This window comes from Cryptomeria japonica, chromosome 5, assembly GCF_030272615.1.
Source record: "Cryptomeria japonica chromosome 5, Sugi_1.0, whole genome shotgun sequence".
Taxonomy (NCBI): Eukaryota; Viridiplantae; Streptophyta; class Pinopsida; order Cupressales; family Cupressaceae; genus Cryptomeria; species Cryptomeria japonica.
The window spans coordinates 542,148,648-542,168,656 of NC_081409.1; the positions used below are offsets into that span (position 1 = coordinate 542,148,648).

At 37.1% G+C, this 20,009-nt stretch overlaps 1 protein-coding gene across 1 annotated transcript in view; it reads right to left on the bottom strand.

Moving 5' to 3' along the window:
* Window positions 1-19,073, bottom strand: part of LOC131034551 (protein RETICULATA-RELATED 4, chloroplastic) — a 39,709-nt gene extending 20,636 nt beyond the window's left edge. The window contains exons 1-2 of the mRNA XM_057966063.2: window positions 18,291-19,073; window positions 187-255 (exon numbers count right to left, since the gene is read on the bottom strand). Coding sequence (XP_057822046.2) covers window positions 187-255; window positions 18,291-18,827 — 606 coding nt within the window. The 5' untranslated portion in view covers window positions 18,828-19,073. The remainder of the gene's footprint in view (window positions 1-186; window positions 256-18,290) is intronic.
* Window positions 19,074-20,009: the final 936 nt, after the last annotated feature.

The following is a 20,009-nucleotide window of genomic DNA, read 5'->3' on the forward strand; positions in this document are numbered from 1 at the left end:
AATCTCCCTGACAAGGCCACTTAACTTCTAGCAATGATTAGAACATACTAGTTAGCTATAATTCCAATTTCCTACTATAAGTAATAATCACAAAGCTCAGATCTAAACTAATGTCGTGCCTGCTTCAAGATCACCATTTCCAGAAAAGATGCACATCACTTCAGAAAGTTAAAAGGAATCCCTTACCACATCTGCTATGACAAAATCTAGCTCTTTTGTGAAATTTTCTCTTCGGCGTTCTAGCTCTGCTGCTGTCTACAAATACAATTTCACAAAAACATCATTATCATAATATGTCTAAAGTTTCAATAATAAGATAAAACATTACACCACTTTTCTTGTACAGTTCATTAGATAATGTTTTCCTTGTATTTTATAACTTCCCTGAAACAAAAGAAACCTTAATATTTTTTAAACATATTCGAAAATTAATTCACATTCGACACTCACACAAAACAACAGAACTGAAATTTAATAATATCAATTATCTAACTAAACAATTTCCTCATTATGACCAAGATATAAAAAATCTTTATTATTTTAATAGCTAAATTTGTACTGCTTTTTCTTATCTGAAAGTATTTAAACAATGCAACTGTAACATATAAACAAAAGCCCCCTAATATATATCCATATGGAAACTACTACTAAATTCCAGATTCTGATTGGATGAGTTGCATTAAAATGTGTCAAGGGTGAGTTCACATTGGAATGGGAATACAGGATCAAGCAGGATTGTTCTAGTCAATGTTCAAAAGTCAAATCAAATAAAGATGTTACCCTTTGCAGTGATGAAATATTCAGCTTACACTCAAAAGCTAAGAACTCTAGCCTTCTATGTTCTTAATCACTATTGTTGCCTTTTGTAATGTCCCCTCTTTTGAAATTAAGCCAAGTTGAAACCCAAAACACCAATCATATATTAACATTTCCCATGGGTCTAATGGGATTAAAACTATAACGAAGAAGGCCTCAAGTAAAGTTAAAATATAAAATAAGGAGGTCTCTTATAATTGAAGTTTACTTTAAATAGTTCCTCTTGAATATTAATCAGAGGTCATAAAGGATATTTGAAGAATTATGCCTTTCGTAGGAAAACTTTATTTAAGAGAGACCAAGCAAGAAGTCAGAAATATCATATCATTATCGAATTCTCTTTATGGGTGCACTTTTCCAAAGTTTCAGAATTTTTCATTTCTGGACAAAAACCTGTGCTTGCTGAAGGCGGATCTTGGGGACAAAACCTCCATCTTCTGGGTTCCTATTTGGGGACAAAAACACTCAAAATTGTTAGAGATAGTCTCATCCAAATATTATGTTTGTGCTTCAGAGATTGGATTTGGGACAAAATTCTCATCTCCATTGTGCTTTAGTCAAGTAATTTGATTAATACATTCTGATATCAATTGATTATTTAGATTACTCAAATCTTTTTCGAAGACAACGAAAGGAAAAGATCTAATGATAAAAATGCCGTTACGAGTTGATGTGTAACTAATTGCTGCTGGAATTACTATTCCACAATCACTATCAGACTGCACAGCAGGTCTTATTTCAGTGGTCGTCACCAGTTTTGGGATGTCATTATGGGTGTTCATGAACAGATGCACCAATAGTAATTGTAGTCTTCCAAATGAATCAGTAATTAAGGTGTGATCCTATGTGGAAGTTGTTGACGTGTTTTTTATGACAGCGTCGAACACAGAATAAAGTTGCCTAACGGTCACTTCACTCTCTCTTGATCAAAGTACAATTGCATGCTAAGATTGCAAAAAGTTCAAACAATCAACTCCAAGGTTCCTTTATGCTACGGACGTGACTCAATTGGCTGATGTGATTGCTAGTAATCCAAGGGGCCTTACGTTTGCATCATTCTTTCACTTCTTTGTTGTGGCTGGAACTCCATCATCAGATATGACAATTCTGCGATGCTGCTACTTCGAATGGACTAAAATGAACTGAAAGAAAAGGGAAAGGGTTCAAAAGGATCTAAATCCACTCCTAAGGGCAGTGATAACAATGAATAGTGCTCTGGTGGACAAATTTCAAATAAACCAAGCTCTGTTTCGCCAAGATAAACTACAACTCCGCAAGAACTGGTGCAATCTTCTGAGGATGTTGGAGGATTTTAATATTGAGAAAAGTGCATCTGAAAACCCAACACAACGCAATCCAAACGACTATTCACAATTGAACTTAGCACAAATTTGGGGGGTTCAGGCTAACTTTACACTGCAACTTACAATCAGCAAGATGCAAAAAGTATGAACCATGGAAATTCATCAAACACCATTACATTCTCCATTGGAATCAAAGCACTAAACTAATTCTAATCTAAGTGAGGAAGGTGAAACCATGCAAGCTTTAAAAAAATAACTTAAGTGGACACCATCAAAGAACAATGTTTCACTATTATTATCTCAAAGCTTATCGCAACAATTTCATACAAAGCTCCCTCTTTTACAAATGAGGGGGGTCACCCCTTATATAGGCTTCAAGCCCTGGCTACATGCAAAACCCTAATTAGGGTTTTCCCTAAAAGATTCTCCACTCAAGATGCAACAAGGTGGGAATCTCCAATTAATAACCCATCATGCCCATATACAATTAATTCAAAAGTACCCAAAATAGTATCCATTGCGCATTAAATGCACCACCTCCTTCAAACTCGCCCAACATGCGTTGAATATTCATCCATGCAAAAATCACCCCATTATGTCATAAATGCTCCATCATTTCCACATGCAGCGGCTGCATGCAAAAGGAATCTGCCATAAATTCAACATGCAATGACCAGGTTGCCATTTGGTCAAATATTCCGGCAATGAATGCGCCACCATACTGCCATGCGTTCAATAGATCCTTGCCATGCGAATGGACCTTGCCGTCATATATCCGCTCCTGCACATCTAGAATTGTTGGAGAGGGAAAATTCGATTCAGTAAGAATTTTCTTGAAGTCTCTTCAACTTTCCTTGCTCAGAGAAGGTTTTTCATCAATTCTGCACATTTCCTATTTTTTAGGAAAATTTCCAAATTAGGGTTCCGCGGTCTAGGAGAGAGAAAATTCTCCTACGAATCCAAATCTGTAAAACTTTTGAAATTTGGATGTGATTTGATGCCCGAGAATGGATTTTTCAATTTTTTTCCCTGGAGGGGAAATTTCTTGTTCAGTTCATCCCTGATTCCTTCCTTGCCTTAGAAATTTTATGTTCAATTCATCCTTGGGTGTATTTCTTCCTTGCTTGGAATTTTGTCCTGAAGGAAGGAATTTCCAACACTTAGCCAAATTTTCACATTTCCAAGAATTTCGTCGTGAAGGAAGGAATTTCCAACACTTAGCCAAATTTTCACCTTTTTCAGGAACTCTGTCATGAAGGAAGGAATTTCCAACACTTAGCCAAATTTTCACCTTTTTCAGGAACTCTGTAATGAAGGAAGGAATTTCCAACACTTAGTCAATTTTTCACCTTTCCTGGAATTATGTCCTGAAGGAAGGAATTTCCATTACTTTGTGAATTGTCCATGTCTCCTTTTCAACATCCCTATTTTTTAGGGATCCTCCTAAAATTTAGGAGCCAGGTTCATTGGATGAAGAATTTCACCCCGATTCCGAATCTATAAAATTTTCCACACTTGGTCGAGATTTGGTGTCTAAAAATAGCATATTCGAAAATTCGCCCGAGAGGAATTATGCGTTTTATTCTTCCTTGACTCCTTGGATTCCATGCCTTAGGCAAAATTTCAATTTTTTAGCTTGGGTGAAATTTTCACCATGCCAAGGATTCATGAATTTTCTTTCTGTGAATGGCTTCATGAATTCAGCGCCCCAGCCCAGACCTGGGCGCATTTTGCTCTTTCCATGGAGAGGTGGATTTTTGCACTTGTGAATGACTTCATGAATTAAGCGCCCCAACCCAGACCTGGGCGCATTTTGGCTCTGTCCATGGAGAGGTGGATTATTGCACTTGTGAATGGCATCTTCAATTCAGCGCCCCAGCACAGACCTGGGTGCATTTTGGCTCTGTCCATGGAGAGGTGGATTATTGCACTTGTGAATGGCATCTTCAATTCAGCGCCCCAACCCAGTCTTGGGCGCATTTTCACCACGTTCATGGATTCATGGATTTTTCCATCATTTCAAGCTCTTCGTCAGGATATATATATGAAATATAACATTTAAGTATAAGAAAGGAAAAAGACATATTGAAGTTATATTTCATATATATTGTCAGGATGTTTGAGAGTGGTTTCAGGTCCATAGGAATCATAATGCAAATTCTAGATTTTGGAAGATCTTCCAAATTTCCAGACTTAGTCAAATTTCAGGCCATTTTCGGATCAGGGTGACATTGATGGATTGATGTGAATTTCTAGACTTGGATGACCATGCTTGCTTTCCTCTTCTGGAATAGGAGATCCAAACTTAGCCAAATTTTGACCACTGTCTGTGCTGAGATGCCACTTTGGGAGTTTGAAGGTGGATTTTCTAGACTTAGAACAATTTTGTGCCTTCCACTTCAGGGATGATTCTCATACTTAGCCATTTTAGACCCCTGCCTGTCTGCTTTCAACTTTCCAGATTTAGAAGTGATTGTGCATGTTGATTCTTCGTTGTCTGCTAGCCTGAACCTGCCACAAATAGACTTTCCCGAAATAGAAACTTTCCAAAATGTCAGAGTTAGAGCTTAAAACAAGACGCAGGAATGACTTACTATAAATAGAAACTTACTAAAAATAGAAATTACTAAAAATAGTAAGTTTGATTTTTGGCAAAATGGCGAGATTCCGGGACTCGGAAAAATCCCTAAAAAATAGGAACTTTCTAAAAATAGAAAGTTGCTCCGTTTTGGCTCAAATTTTACTGGGAGGTTCCTTGAAGGGTCCTAATTCCAATCGTATGTTCAATTCTTCCAAAACCCTAATAGAAACCCCCTAAAATCTAGGACAAAAGGCAGAAACCCTAAAAAGGGACAAAACATGCCCTAGACTTCACCAAACTCGCTCAAACGAAAAGCAGACTTGATCAATCTGACCCCCGAACACTTGCAAAGCAAAGAGACCAACGAGACTGCTGCGAAAAGACCACAAAAACGCAAGCCAAAAAAACCGGGAGGGCCTAAAAAGAAGGGGGTCCACATTTGCAATGGGGCGATGTGTGAAAACGTCACAACAGAAGTCATGGGAACACAAACCATTGGATGTTCATCAGAAATTAAGCGTGCAGCTTTGGTTACAATCCACCATCGCTCTATGAGTCTATAAGAATCTCATCCTGACAATAGCAAATGAAGGGGCAGATCGCTGAGGAATAAGTTTGCTGAAAGTGCTACATGTTCAATGCTAAATTAAAAGGGAAATATCAGCTGAAGAGACTATAACTTAATGTCAATAGACCATTCCATGATTCTTGATTTGAGATTAAGATTTCCAGAAAGATCTGGAATTATTCCAATTTGTCCAATTCGGGACATAAACCTTTTTAGCATCATCCTGTCTTTTAAAATCAAGTGTAGGGCTTTAATAGTCAATATCAGTAGCTTAATGCAATCTTTATGCCTAAAACGATTTTTGTAATCCTTACCAAAGACAGATCCAACTCATTCTATTTAGAAGTTTGTGTCATACATATTATACAGTTAAGATTCAACACATCATGTGTCAAACACTCTCTGTAATGATCAAGGGCTGCTAATATTTTGTTCGCCGTGCTCTTGTACATTTGTGTATATATTTGTCATGGAGATGCTCATGGGGATTCCTTCCTTGCCGCTCATAAAATAATGGTGATACTGATAAACACAAATTTCAAATTTTGTTATAACACTATGTCCTTACAGTGATCTTAAACCTGTCCTCCTACTTCATATCAAATGCACATTCACATACAGGAATACAGGGGGTGACATATTCCCTAACAGCAGAAAGAAATAAAACATTAATTCAAACAAAAGCCACACAACTCCTAACCAAGCTTATACATCAACCAATTTGGTAAATGTCTTCCTCTGAAAATTTTGGTTCTAATTTATATATGTTATGGATTCTCAGAAGGATACAGAAGAAAACTCACATGCTTTACCAAGTAAAATGCAGAATACTTCCACAACCATTGACAAAAAGGTTTTACCGTCCTATGCAGCTTCAAAGATGGAACAAAGAATACTTGCAAAGGCTTCCTAAGATTAAGGGATCGTGTATAACATAAAAACAAAATCCATGTTAAAGGTGTGCAAGCTTTGCCAACTCAAACATTCCAGCCTCTGAACTAGGGCATCCAGTAAAATTGAACTCTGGTTGCAAAAGGAATTAGGAGAAATACATAGTAATCTTATTCCCAAACCAAATCCTCCAGTTAACTCGAACTGTATACCGTATGGTACTTGTGCATGTACGCACTTGCATTTTGAAGCTCAACCTTCATTGCTATTTTCTGAACTCCATAAATTATGTGAATTGTATCTACTATCTAAAATGTTGATGTGTTTATTTCTGTTGATTTATTATATGTAATTTCATTCTTTTATTTGAATTTTTTTAAATTAATATATTGCATTTTTCAACACTTTTGTACCCAAACACCCAGATTTCAAAAGTAATGTAACCAATCAAAGAGGGAAAAATTAAAGGAAAATGAAAGGAGTAGAGCAGAATCCAAGTGCTTTTTTGTCCCAAAGATGAAACAGAAGCAAGTGCTAACCAGTCATTCAAGTCCTCTAAACGAGCACAAGGTTCTAAGGCCAACCACTTATGAAAGTCAATTAACTTACCTCTCTCCAAGACTCAAGACCATAAGCCAGAACTGGGGCAGGTAGTGTCATTTTTCCAGCCAGAAAAGCAAGCATCCTTGGGAACATCTGTGAAAATGCCTTGGCCTATGGCGACCAGTGCAGAGAGATGAAACTTGGTCCAAGAAAATTTTGAACCTCTTTGTCAGGGAGGCAGAGCTTTGTTCAGCTTCCGTTGAAGAATACTAAAACATCCAGAGTTTTAAGTGTGTTCAAACAATTTTGACAACTGCATGCCTTTCAACACATCATCTTTATGGATGAAAAACTTGCAGAAGATGTGAAAAAACCATAAGATCTTTGCAGGAACAGTGCAGAAATAAGTGTTGGAGATAGGTGAAACAAGAGTTGAGACCTGGGCAAAATATCAGCAGGATTTTTGGAAGCAGTATCTTTTCAAGACATCTCCTTGGGGTTGACCTGACAAATTCAAAATTGCAACTGAAAATGGAGAACCTTATGGAAGCATAACCTTCTTGCTACTAAGCATAACGTGTATGATTACTCAAACATCAAATTAAATAGTTCCCAATGAGAACATGCAGAAAACTTACAATAAAACTAGGATGTGGAGAGAAAACCAAGACATAGTCATTGCACCCAACCATAGGTGAACTCAAGGCCAAGTCCCTCCAATTGACCCACTTGCTCTTAGATACAACAGATATGTCCCTTCTATTAACCTTCTTGCTACTAAGCATAACAGATATGATTACTCAAACATCAAATTGTATAGCTCCCAATGAGAACATGCAGAAACTTACAAGAAAATTATGATGTAGGGAGAAAACCAAGACATAGTCATTGCACCCAACCATACCCCTCATTAGCATCAACATTGTGGTCGAATCAAACATTCATCAGCACGATGTCATTTTTATGTTGTGTAGGGAGATGGCCACTCACCTCAACAATGTGGCAAAGGCTCGAGCAACTTATAATGCTCTTTAAGTAGCCTAACAAAACGAGCAAGCGTCCTCACAATAACCATAACTAGAATTAGCACTTGAGAAAAATGACAAGGGTGATTCACCCTCCTTGAGACGAACCCCAAAACAACCAACAAAACCTCTCCACCCTTTCGGCAAAATAGTGAGGCTAATAATGCAAGCCAATCACATGAAGCCATCCCAGTGGCTATCATTGTCACCTTGGTATAAAGAATTAGAATGCTAGGAGCAAAATGTGCTAAATGGCCTCATCAAAATTCATAATAGGGTAACACAAGGCCACAAACTCCTAAGCATCACACAAACACCAACCCTTTAATCACCATCCCTATTAACCCAAAACCAAGGGCCTCCTTAATGACCTTCATACTTCAGCCTATACTCACACTATGTGGGTAATGAGGCTTTCTTACCTCCACCTCTAGCATGACCATTTGACATGACAATCACGTACCAATAAAGTAGGGTACCTATAAATGAAGCACAAAACTATACAACCCCTCCCAGATTCCAACATAGGAATCCTAGGTACCAATATTTTTTACGCTTATTGAGTTTCAACAACCAAATGAAACCATTAAGGTTATCTAATCCCCCTTGTAGGATCCACCTTTAGAGGACTACCACCTTCCACACATGACCCCTTTTTGGGATGTACCTAGAACTTAAAAGGAATTTTTGGATCACGTAGTACAAAGCATTATGTTACCTAGGCCATTCCCTAATCTTCCAAAAAACAAAAGAGAAAAGGATCTAAATGCTTACAAAAAAATTAACAACATAGTTGTCTAAGAACTCTTGCCTTGGGATGCAATAATTGCTCAAATCATCCCAAAAACCTTTGAAAGAATTGAATTTGATTGGTATTTACTAGTTACTTGAGGGTTCAATCAATTCCTTCTAGCAATTCCTCAAGTCGTTCATAATAGCATTTAACATGAACAAGATTATAAAAACCGGAATTAGACAATTCCTAAATATAAAATAGGACAAAAACAAATCAATTGGTCGTCTTCTAACCCAATGGAGGCAAGTCTTGTACTCTTCTACCAAAACTCCACATAAAGTTCATCAAGGACTCTATGATCTCTTCTTGCATGCCTTGAACAAAGATACACAAGAGGAAGTCCAAAAATTCCTTATAAACCATTTGAGGAAGCCTTAGAGAGTACTCTTCAATTCAACCATGTAGTCATTGATATTGGCAAAAAAACCTAAAAGGCAAACAAAAGGCTAATCACTCAAGACCAAAACAATAACCGAAACACAAATAACAAATACAAAAATCTTTCTATGTTAAAAAATTTTAAAAGCAACAAAAGTGCCACTACAAATTGATTTTCACCCCACCCATCAAAAATAACAATGGTGCTAACAATCACAATTACAATAGTAAAAACCAAAACAACATAAATCAATGGAAGCAAAATGTCCATGAAAAAGCAAAAACCATGGATTATCCCCTTAGAAACAACAATTACACAATGGATAACTAAACTTTGAACAATTGTCCCTTCAAAGGAACCAATATTGCAAGCCTAAGGATTTCAATCCCACAAATTTGTACTTTGCATAAATAAGGGGACATGACACAAAGACTTGTCAAGACTATAACAAATTCATCTCCAAGTTACCTGAGGTTCAACAATGTCTATTCATAGACATATTCCTCCATCCCAAGCAACAACAACCAAGAATCTGTTGCTACCAAAATTTGTATCTAAGCATCTATGAAAGTCCTTTCCCACCACATGCGCAAACAAGGTTAATCCATCCCCTATTTGTCAAGGTCAATTATTATCTCACATCACAAAGAAATAAAAATGGCATCTCAATTCGGGATTAAAAGGAAAAAAGATGTTGAGATAAATTGAAGTTGTTCAAGATGACAATGGCTAAATGGTTAACCAACCAAAACACATTGGACATATGGTCTCTACAACTCAACCAGCTCCTAACCCAATTGGTCCTTATGACTTAATAAAGGATCGAAAGAAATATTTCACCAATATATTATTTATCAACCTTTGGAGAAACACTTCTAGAAGCAATTGATTCAAAATATCTAAACCATATGACCGTGCCTCTAGAAGAACAAGTGAAGTAGGTAGACTTAGATCTTAATCTACCACACATAGAATTGTAAGATATTGGGTTTCTCTTCAACCGCAAGCAAATGCCTTCAAAGCCTGAAATGCCCAAAAGAGAAGACCCATCTTGCATTTGCAGTGTTGGGTTTATAACACCTGCAATAAGAGAGTTCTAGTTAATGATGTAGCCACAGTAAACATTGCTCTTTTCTCTCTTTGACAAAGAATGGGATATGGAGAATCAAACTTTTTATCTTGTAGGGACAACCTATGTGGGTATGATAACTTAAAAAGCTGCACAATAGGAAAGATCGTACTTCATGTCACCCTTGGCTCAAAAACTGATCCCTGCCATGTTTAACACTATTGACAAATAAAAGCTACAGATTATTGTTAGGAAGACCCCAGATGCACAAGATTCAAGCCATTCCTTCCACTTTCTAAGAAGTCAAATTCCAAGTTAGATTCCTCTACTTGGGAAAGTTATATGTAGCAAAAGGAGATCCAAAACCACTTGACATGGTCAAGAACGATTTAACAACGAAGAGGGCAGGAATACCAATCAATTATGAATTGCCTACTAACAAAATAACAATCCATAACCAGTCCTACAAATCAGCCTCACTAGAAAGGGTGAAGAACCCAAGAGCATAGTTAAGAAACATGGGCCATCCACATTTGAAAAGAGTGAAAGCTCAAAAGGAATGGCCACGTCTCATCAAAGGTTACCACAAAATATCTGATGAGCAATTTAAATTCCTTTTGACACTCATCCAATAGAGACCTACTTTCCTTTCAACACAAGAGTTGTTCCCACTAACAAGATCAAAAAAAATTTGCATGATAGAACTCACCATTGATACTAAAGAAGAGAAATTTTATACCAACACCAGAAGTAAAGCCAAAACCCATAAGAAACATAAACAAGATACACACGAATAACATTCCACTTAGCAACATTGAGCAATTAAACAAAGACTTGGAGGGACAGCAAGATCAAGTTAAGAGATTAGAATTGCCAACCAAAGATGAGGTGATTGAGGGAGAATTCTCAACAATTCATATGGCAATTAGAAAACCAAATCTACTAATCATAGAGCTACCAAAATAGTGTGAAAACTTATCCACGGACATCCACCCTCCTAGGAATGGAAGCATACGAATTTGCATTGTCCTCAAGGAGCAACAAGAGCCCCAAACTTCCCATAGGCTATGTAATTTCTTACAATACATCAATTATAATAGAAACATAGTAAAAAACTTCGTAAGATGAACAAAAACCTAAAAAAGCTATTTGTCCAACAAAGGAGTCACCTATTGGACATCAATTCCATCAAAATTCCTTTTTAAGGTTAAAAGAGGATATGGGATCAGGACCTCCTATGAAGTTGAAAGTCAAAAACAAAAGGATGTCCATCCAAACTAGCAAAGTAGGCGACCTTATTCTAAAGATTGATGGTGTGATCAACGAAAGAGTTAGCAAAGGCCAGAAATCTGAACCTAACTTGATTGACCCATACTTGTTAAAGAAGACTTCAGGAACGATGCTTGTCACTTATGCGCAATCGAAGGTTAAGAATTTGGAGAAACTGTCAATGCATTCCACCTTAAAATTATTACATATAATTTCAAAGTATTCCACCTTCATTGCATTATGTTCACCCAATCCTATCATCTTATGTATTCATTCTTCTCTAATACTTATTCTAATAAGAAAAATAAGAGCCATAGGTTGCTAGTAAATTGCATAACTATGCTAGATCAAGAGATCTATGTTATCACACACCCTATCATCCTTATAGCCGAATAAATTTTGAATAAGTAAATTTTGCGCAAGAAATTGATCCTAGTCCAAGCTAGTGTTAGTTTCTAATTTTGTTCCTATCAAATAGCCAAGCCTACTATATTACCTAGACGCTAGAAGGCAATCCTAATTATCCTCAAAAAAGGAGGAAATCTTAGAGGTGAGTCGGTACCCATTTGGTTGAGTTTAGCCCCTTACCTTGCATAATCCTCAAAGCCCTCACTTCTTCATAGTAGCATGGGACCAGGTCTTGGGGAATGCTCAGAACAAAACAAAAAACAAATTAGAGAGAGAGAGAGAGAGTAAAAAGGAATATGAAAGCATAGTGTGCACTCTCACAAACTAGACAAAACAACCAAGTGTAATGTCCCCTATTGGGGTATAACTGATTTTTGCCCAAAAGTAACAATTCCAACAATACAATTTGTTTACAAACAGCATTCTATAACTAAATCATAAATAGCTATTGAACTTAAAAGTAAATAAACAGTTAACATCAATGAAATGATCCAGTTTGAAATGAGGAGGGCGGGAGGGGAGGCAGGAGCGAGGGTTTCAGGGGAGTCTGATGGCGGAGAAGATGAAGAGGATGATGACGATGATGGTGGGAATGCTTCCCCCAGTCAACACTTGGATGTTGGGCTGCGTTTTGTGGCTTGTTCCTTTTGCGGTTGGAGTGTTTGGATGGGGGTGTCTTTGGCTAGGGCTCCAAGGGAAGATGATGGCGATGGGGAAGCCAGAGATTTTAATGGGATTGAGGGTTGTGGGGGATGTGTTGTGGTATCCTCCTTTCCCTTTCTCTGCACAGTTCTTGCCGTCTCTGGCGGGGGCTCTTTTGCTTGTTTCCTTCCTGTGTTCAGGGCAGCTGTTCTTTCCTTGTCATGGGCTACTTTTGGTGGCTCTCCTTTTGCATAGGCATATTTATTCGACAAGATAAACTTCTATACTTTTGAAATGGTTCGCATGCGTAGCGGGTGGGCTGCGATTAGGGTTTCTTAAGCTACTTCTAACACCGTTGTGGGAGATGTTGTTGACCCAGTTGAGTGGTCCTGTTTTTTGGATGGGGTTCTATGTTTTTTGAGGTTTATGGGCCTATTAGCTACGCAAGGGATGGTAACCTATTCTTTTGCCCAATTGTCTTTTGGGTTTCTAATATTGGTTATCCCCTTTGTCTTTCTTTTCTGGAGACCTTTGTTGTTTCTGCTCTATTGGGGGTTGTTCATCCTGCTCTGTTGGGCCCTTTTGAGAGTAGCGTTTGTCTTTTTGTCTTATGGGTTGTGGTCTTGCTCGTTTGGAGGGTCATAGTTTTTATCTTTTGGGGCAGCCACACAGTGATTGTTAAGGTTTCTTATTCTGGTCTTCCTTTGGAGGTGGTCTTGGTTTATTTCAAGGTGGAGACAAGGTTGGCTGGAGAAGATGTGTCTTGTGGTTTTGTGGTGATTGATGCCCTTTGTGTTAGTGGTGCTCTTAATGCTATCTTGGAGGCCACTATTGTGGTGGAGTTTTGGGGGGGTAGGAAATCTTGCTCTTGCTCCCAAGGTTGTTGATCTGTTCCTAGAGGGTGTTGTTTGTTCTTGCCTCTTTCATGTCCTCACCCTTTCTTGCATTTTGTTCTCTTTGAGGGGATGGTTAAGTGGTTTGGTCATCCGGATGTTGTTTGGAGTACCTTCTTTGTGGGTTGTATTGAATGTCTCTATCCTTTTTGGCCCCTTACTTGGCTTACCCCTTATTTTTTGGTTTCTACCTCAGCATCTTTGGTTCAAAGTTACAAGACTCGGACTCGGACTCAGCGCCCAGACTCTACCGAGACTCGGCAAATTGAAAAACCCAAGAAATTCAAATATTTTTAATGATTTTAAACTTCTTTCATGCATTTTTTAATAAATAAACATTAAAGACACAATAATCTCATCAAATAGAAGCACATACACAAGTTTACATTGATCACATAAGAATAAATGCAAATTTTAGGCTTGCGCTGAAGGAAATAAGCTAAACTAAATAACACATTAGAAATATAGATAGTGTCAAATGTCTACAAAATTCATGGAATATGAAATCCATGTCATCAAAAGTTCAAAACATATATCAAGTTCAACATAAAAGCTAGAGCCTAGAAGTCTAAGGCTCGGAGGAGCCAATATCAGTGATCATTGATCACTCGACCTCGCAACCGTCCTATGTGTGCACCTAAGATAGGTCTTGGAACATTCTACAGCCATGATATCTGCCTGTGTCTCAGCCTCAGCCTCAGCCTCAAGGACATCAACATCCTCATCCATTGTTGTTATATGGAGCCTAATTAGACTCGAAGGTTAAATTTTCCCTTTTATCAACGCAATTTCCCCCCAAATTATTCAATGGGGTTTGGGAGCAGCCCCCCCAAGACAGGGTCCAGTGGCAACGCCCCTGCCACGGTACATGGTAGGGTCGAGGAGCAGCGCCCCCAAAAGCTCAAACGACTTTTATTTCATTCCTCTATTTAATCTTTATCTGCATTTAATTGATATTTTCTACATGCAATTCCTAACATCCACATCATCCTTGGACATATTCACCGTTTATTCCACTTAAAACAAAGACTTTTTAATTTTTTTTGGCTTTTTTAATGTTGCCTGGGCGACACAGTCCAGGCCTCGGGACTTGGCGAGTCTGCCAAGACCCGACCAGACTTGGTCAAGTTCAAGTCCAAAGGTGCCTGGCCTCGACAAGGACGACCCGCCTTGGGACTCAACAAGTCTTGTAACTATGCTTTGGTTTTCTCTAGTTCTTCCTATAGAGGTGGCCCTATCTTCTTTAGAGGTGAATATGGATGGTGTTGGAGATGACCCATCTTCTATTGAGGTGAAGGTGGATGCTGCGGTTGAGGCTAGGAAATGTTGTTGGGAAGCTGATGATGTGTTGTCTCTTGGCTATTTGGGAACAGAGACTGGTCTTTCTACTGATTTCTTTCCTTTTTCTCCTATTGAGGTGGAGAGAGTGGAAGGTATGATTTTCTCAGTGCTGCTCATCCTCAAGCTTAAGGTTATGGGAGCCTTGTTAAAACCCATTACTATGGTTAAGGGGGCCTGGAAAACCCCTATGGTCATGATTATCTAAGTTTTCAAGTGAATGGCTTCGGCCTTCTTATGTTTTCAGCTAGTTCTTCAATGATTTCATTTTGATGCTAGGTTGTTGGTGGGCTGTTGGTTGTATCTTATAGCAGCTTCCTTCTTTGGGTTCCGGATTTGTGCAAAATCCGAGGGTTTCAAGTCCCTTCGAAACCTTTTGTAAAGGGTTTCTGGTCCCCTCAAAACCTATTTGGTTCTTAATCAAAAACATCAATGAAATGATGATTAACATCACCTATTTGGATCTATTCTATAGTTTCACTTCCAACAATCAACCATGCTAGGGAATGGAGGAGAGGGTATGATAGGGCACAGGAAACTGTTCGCGTATAAGTCAAATTTCAATGTCTTTTTCCTTTCTTATACTTTAAGTTATATTTCATGTATATATTGACAGGATGATTGAGAGTGGTTTCAAATCTCTAGGAGTTATAATGCAAATTCTAGGTTTTATAAGATCTTATAAATTTTCAATCAGTCAAATTTCAGTAATCAGCAAGCTCCTATCAGCATTCTCTTGCTCTCTCTATCTCACTCACTTTATTTGCCCTGAACTCTAGCCTATCTCTCTCCCTATCACTCTTCCTCTATCCCCTCTCTATACCTCTCTCTATCTCACTCTCTACTCTTTCCGTCAAGATCTAGACCTATCTCTCTACTTCTCTCTCACCCTCAAACCCCCATAAAGTGTGCTAACCTCAACCTCATTTTGGTGTTGCCCCCAAACCCCCATCAAATGAATCATGATCATAATAATCTACATAATACATATCCCTTGTTGCAAATCTTTGCATATTCATAGTTAGAAAAATATTATGGCTGCTACATCATTCAGGACCTACCTTAAATGCCTTCATAGGAAGGATGCAAGCTCCTCTAAGCCATAGACTTCTAATTATTGTTTTGATATTTGTTTGTAACTTTTGATGTCATGGATTTCATATTCCATGAGTTTTGTATACATTTGACAGTATTTATATATCTAAGTATGTTGTTTCCTTCAGCTACAATTTGTGTTTATACTTATCTGGTCGATGTATACTTGTGTATGTGATCAAATTAACTTCTATTTGATGATGTTATTGTGTCTTTAAGGTATATTAAATAAAGGGTGCATGAAACACGTTTTAAATCCTTAAAAATCTCAACATTCCTTGGGTTTTTCACTTGCCAAGTCTTTGACAAGTCTATGCCAAGTCTTTGACAAGTCACCCTCGCTGAGACTGCACCAAGTTCGAGTCTTGTAACTATGACCCTTACTAATCTCACGCATGATTGTTTGTAGGAAGATAAATTGATTAGTTTATTAACTCTAAGAATTTAGATAGATTGATAATTCAAATTAATAAATAAATCAAATATTCATAAGAGATAAAATAGACAATTGACTTAACCACATGTTCATACCAAATCCTTTTGCTTAAAACAAATAGCCACTTTCCCTGAATTCATATATATATATATATATAGTCATGTATGTATATATGTCTGTGTATGTATGGTGATATGTGTATGTGCATATATATATGTGTGTGTGTGTGTGTGTGTGTGTGTGTATGTGTATGTATATATGTGTATGTGTGTGTGTGTGGTGATTCAATTGAATGAATTCCTTTGATTGTATGATTTGAGGTATTGGTGAGTGATGATTAAGAGATTGTTGATTAGATGATTGATGACTGATGATGTAATGGATGTTGGTTTGATAAATTGGTAAATGATGATTGAATGAATGCCAATTTGATAGAGTGATTTGTTGATTAATTGTTTGCTTGATTAGATGATTAATGATTTCTTTTGTGGCTTAATGACTGATGATTGATAAGTGATCCTTGAATGATTGGAATGATCTATTTTATATTTCATTGGTGAAAGAGTCACTACCCTCCACCGTTGCCCTTTGAGAATAATAAATTATTTTCCAAATGGAACTCCCTTGGATATCCTCCTTAAATGAAACCTTCTCCCCTTTATATCTTCTAATGTGGGGGAGAAGTCACACCTCTTCACAATGTCTTCCCTTTGCAAGAATCGCATCCTTTCACAATTACCAACCTTTGAAAGAGTCACAACCTTTCACAATTTTCACCTTTTGAAAGAGTACAACTCTTCATCATTTATGCCCTTTGAATTAGTCACAACCTTTCACAATTACCACCCTTTGAAAGAGCACAACCCTTCATAATTTTTTCCTTTTGAAGGAGTCACTTCCTTATTTTCTTCCCATTCCGTTTTTCTTCTATAAACTCTATCGATTCACATGCTCCTCCTTTCTTCTTTCCTCCATATCCCCTTTCTAATGAGCTCTTCTCCCTTTTATATCTCATGTTTGAGGGAGACACAACTTTTCATTTCATGCCTCTTGACCATTCATTAAACTTAATTAAATTTTAATTATATTATATCTTATTTTTGTATTATTTTATAATATTATTTATCAATAAATCCTATTTCAAAGAGGGGACATTCACCAAGAGCCCTACTTCACCTCTTAAAAGTCATCCTTCATTTGGGACATAATCCTTTACCCAAGTTTTCAATGTTGGCCTTTTATGATCTAAGTGTAGTGAATACCTATACAGCCAAAGTTACTTGATGTAACTTCTTGTTATGTACGTTTGGTATGGATTCGGATCAATCTTTTCCTATTATGACCTATTTCAGATTGGACTTTTCAAACTTTCCCATTCCCACTTATCTTCCCTTCAATCCTACAACTTGGAAGTATGGTATATAGGTAACATCATAGTTAACCTATAACTCTAGTAGATCAAAAAAAAAGGAAAAGCATCTCATATTATATTGTTTTCAAAATATTTGCATCATTACTATTAAATACATAAATTATCATGAGGTAAAAGTCAAGGTTGATGCAATTTCCTAAGCAAAGGAGCAAGATGATTCAATATCAAGGGTAGGATTGATTGAACTTCTTGGAGCTATCCAAGGCACTCCTTAAACTAGATAGACCACATTGGTCATTTCTAAGGCATGAGTTGTGTTATATTCATGAGTTGACCAATAACACGAATACCCTAGGAATGGTGCACTATAGGACCACAAAGAACTACATTGCAACAAAAAAGAGCAAAAATGTTGGAGTCTCAGAGCCCTCAAAGGGCTTGAAATTGAAGAGTAGATTGATGCTTCTCTCTGCGGGTTGTTTCTTCTTCGATGGAATTAATCAACAGTTGCTCAATCTTATCCCAAAAGATGGAATTTTTACGTCCCCATGGACTAAGCAATCTACGTTAAGGTAATGATTTTATTTAAGCCTAAAATTTAAACGTCTATTAACTGGAAAGGTTCAAGCGGATCAAATTTCAATGCAAATGGGTTATTAAAATTCAAATAAAATGTATTTAAATTTATGTTCGTTTATAATATTGTTATTCAGCAGAGAAAGCCCATATCTATATACTTCAACTATTTGTATCCAAAATAAAAATATAAAATTGAATTGTCACAAAATTTAAGTGTATTGTTTTTAAACTGTGTGACAATTTTTAATATCAAACTTTATGATCAAAAATAAGCTAAAAAAATTACCTTGGTAAAGATGCCAACACCGCATTCCATGGCAACCTTTGCAAGAAATAGATCGTCAGCTAGCAATCTCTCCTTGAATCCGCCGAACTGCAGAAGCCAGCGAAAGAACGACGACTTCTCCAATTCAAGGTAGCGATTGATGATGGGGGCAGGAACCCTCCCTGCCTTCACAGCCGTCGCCAAATCTGACGGAATGCTGTCCAGCGACCTTCCCATCACCGCCAGCGCCATCATTGCCTCCGACCTGTTCTTCTCATTCTCCTCGCCCTCTCCGTCGCCTCCGCTTCCCCCGCCACCGTTATTTCCAATCCCCGCGCCACCTCCTCCGCCTGTAGAAGCCGCTCTTAAAGAAAGTCTTCTTCTCCTTGTCCATTCTGATTCGCTCCGCACAATGCCAAATTTATTATTACTGTGGCATATGCTTAAGCTGGAGCTTCTAGCTCTGCCATTGCAGCGGAATACAGAAGAGGAATAAGAAGACTGTAATTTGGAAGACCCAGTCTTGGGAAAATGTGAAGTCGACAGATACAGAGCCATCTGACTTCCTTCCCTTGCTCGTCGTTGTTCTGTTGGGTTTAGGGTTAGAATCTATTCATTTAAACTATATCGCTGGCCTTGGTTGTTATAGAAATTTGGTTGGTAGCTGCCATTTTGCTTGAGATTTCCACCGGACTATCCACCACCGAACATTTTCGATTCTGATTTTTCCCTTTTTAATTCAGAAATTTAGATAAATGGTTTCCATTTTCTCAATTGCTACGTTCCCAACTTCGCGTTACTCTTTACATATTTTTAAAGCATTATAGAGAGAGAATTTTAGGTAAAATTAGAGCGTGTTATTTATTTTTTGAGAATGGACCCGCCAGGCCAACGTCCAACGAAAATCCTACAGTTGACCGTATTTATTAATTAATTGAATTTTAAATTATTTTTTATATTTTGTATTAAAAATTGATTAGTAAATATGGTGAAATGTCTATTTAGAGTGTTGGATAGACAATATTATCATGGAACTCAGAACTTGAATTCTATGGAACATAGGAGTGGTTGACACAAAATGATATTTTATCATAGAATGTGTTGCATATGAAGATATTCATACTCAATATAAAAATGATTTGGAGGTGCGTAGTCTAGATGAGCTATTTGAAGAAGCAAAACTTTAGAAAGCTGTTGAGAATTGTTAATGTTTCAACCATTGATCTCTTAGACTATTGGTCTTATGGACATTATTAAAATTCCTTCATTCATTCATTCAATAAATTTATTTATTATAATAATTATTAATAATAATATTATTAGTGGAAGGATTTTTTGTGTAGAAAATAGTATGTATCTACATATATGAGAATAAAAATGATATATATGAATAATAGTAAGAGAATAAATGTCTCGCATTACATAAAACAAATGCATTTAGCTAAATATTTTTCATATGATAAAAACTCATTTAATAAATTCCAATAGAAGACCCATTAATTGAGCATGTTCCAATAGTTATGGTAGTATTTATTGATTTGGTTGTTAGTGTTGATCATGAGTACTCATAATTAAATGAAATGTGTTCCTTAGATCTAAAAAGTAACAAATCATGTGATGTCAATTCAATGCAAGAGGTAATAAAACATAATTTAATGCACAATTGTTATAACTTATTTCACATACATTTGTCTACCTTTTTTCAGCATTTTTGGACACCTCAATAAAAAAAAATGTTGA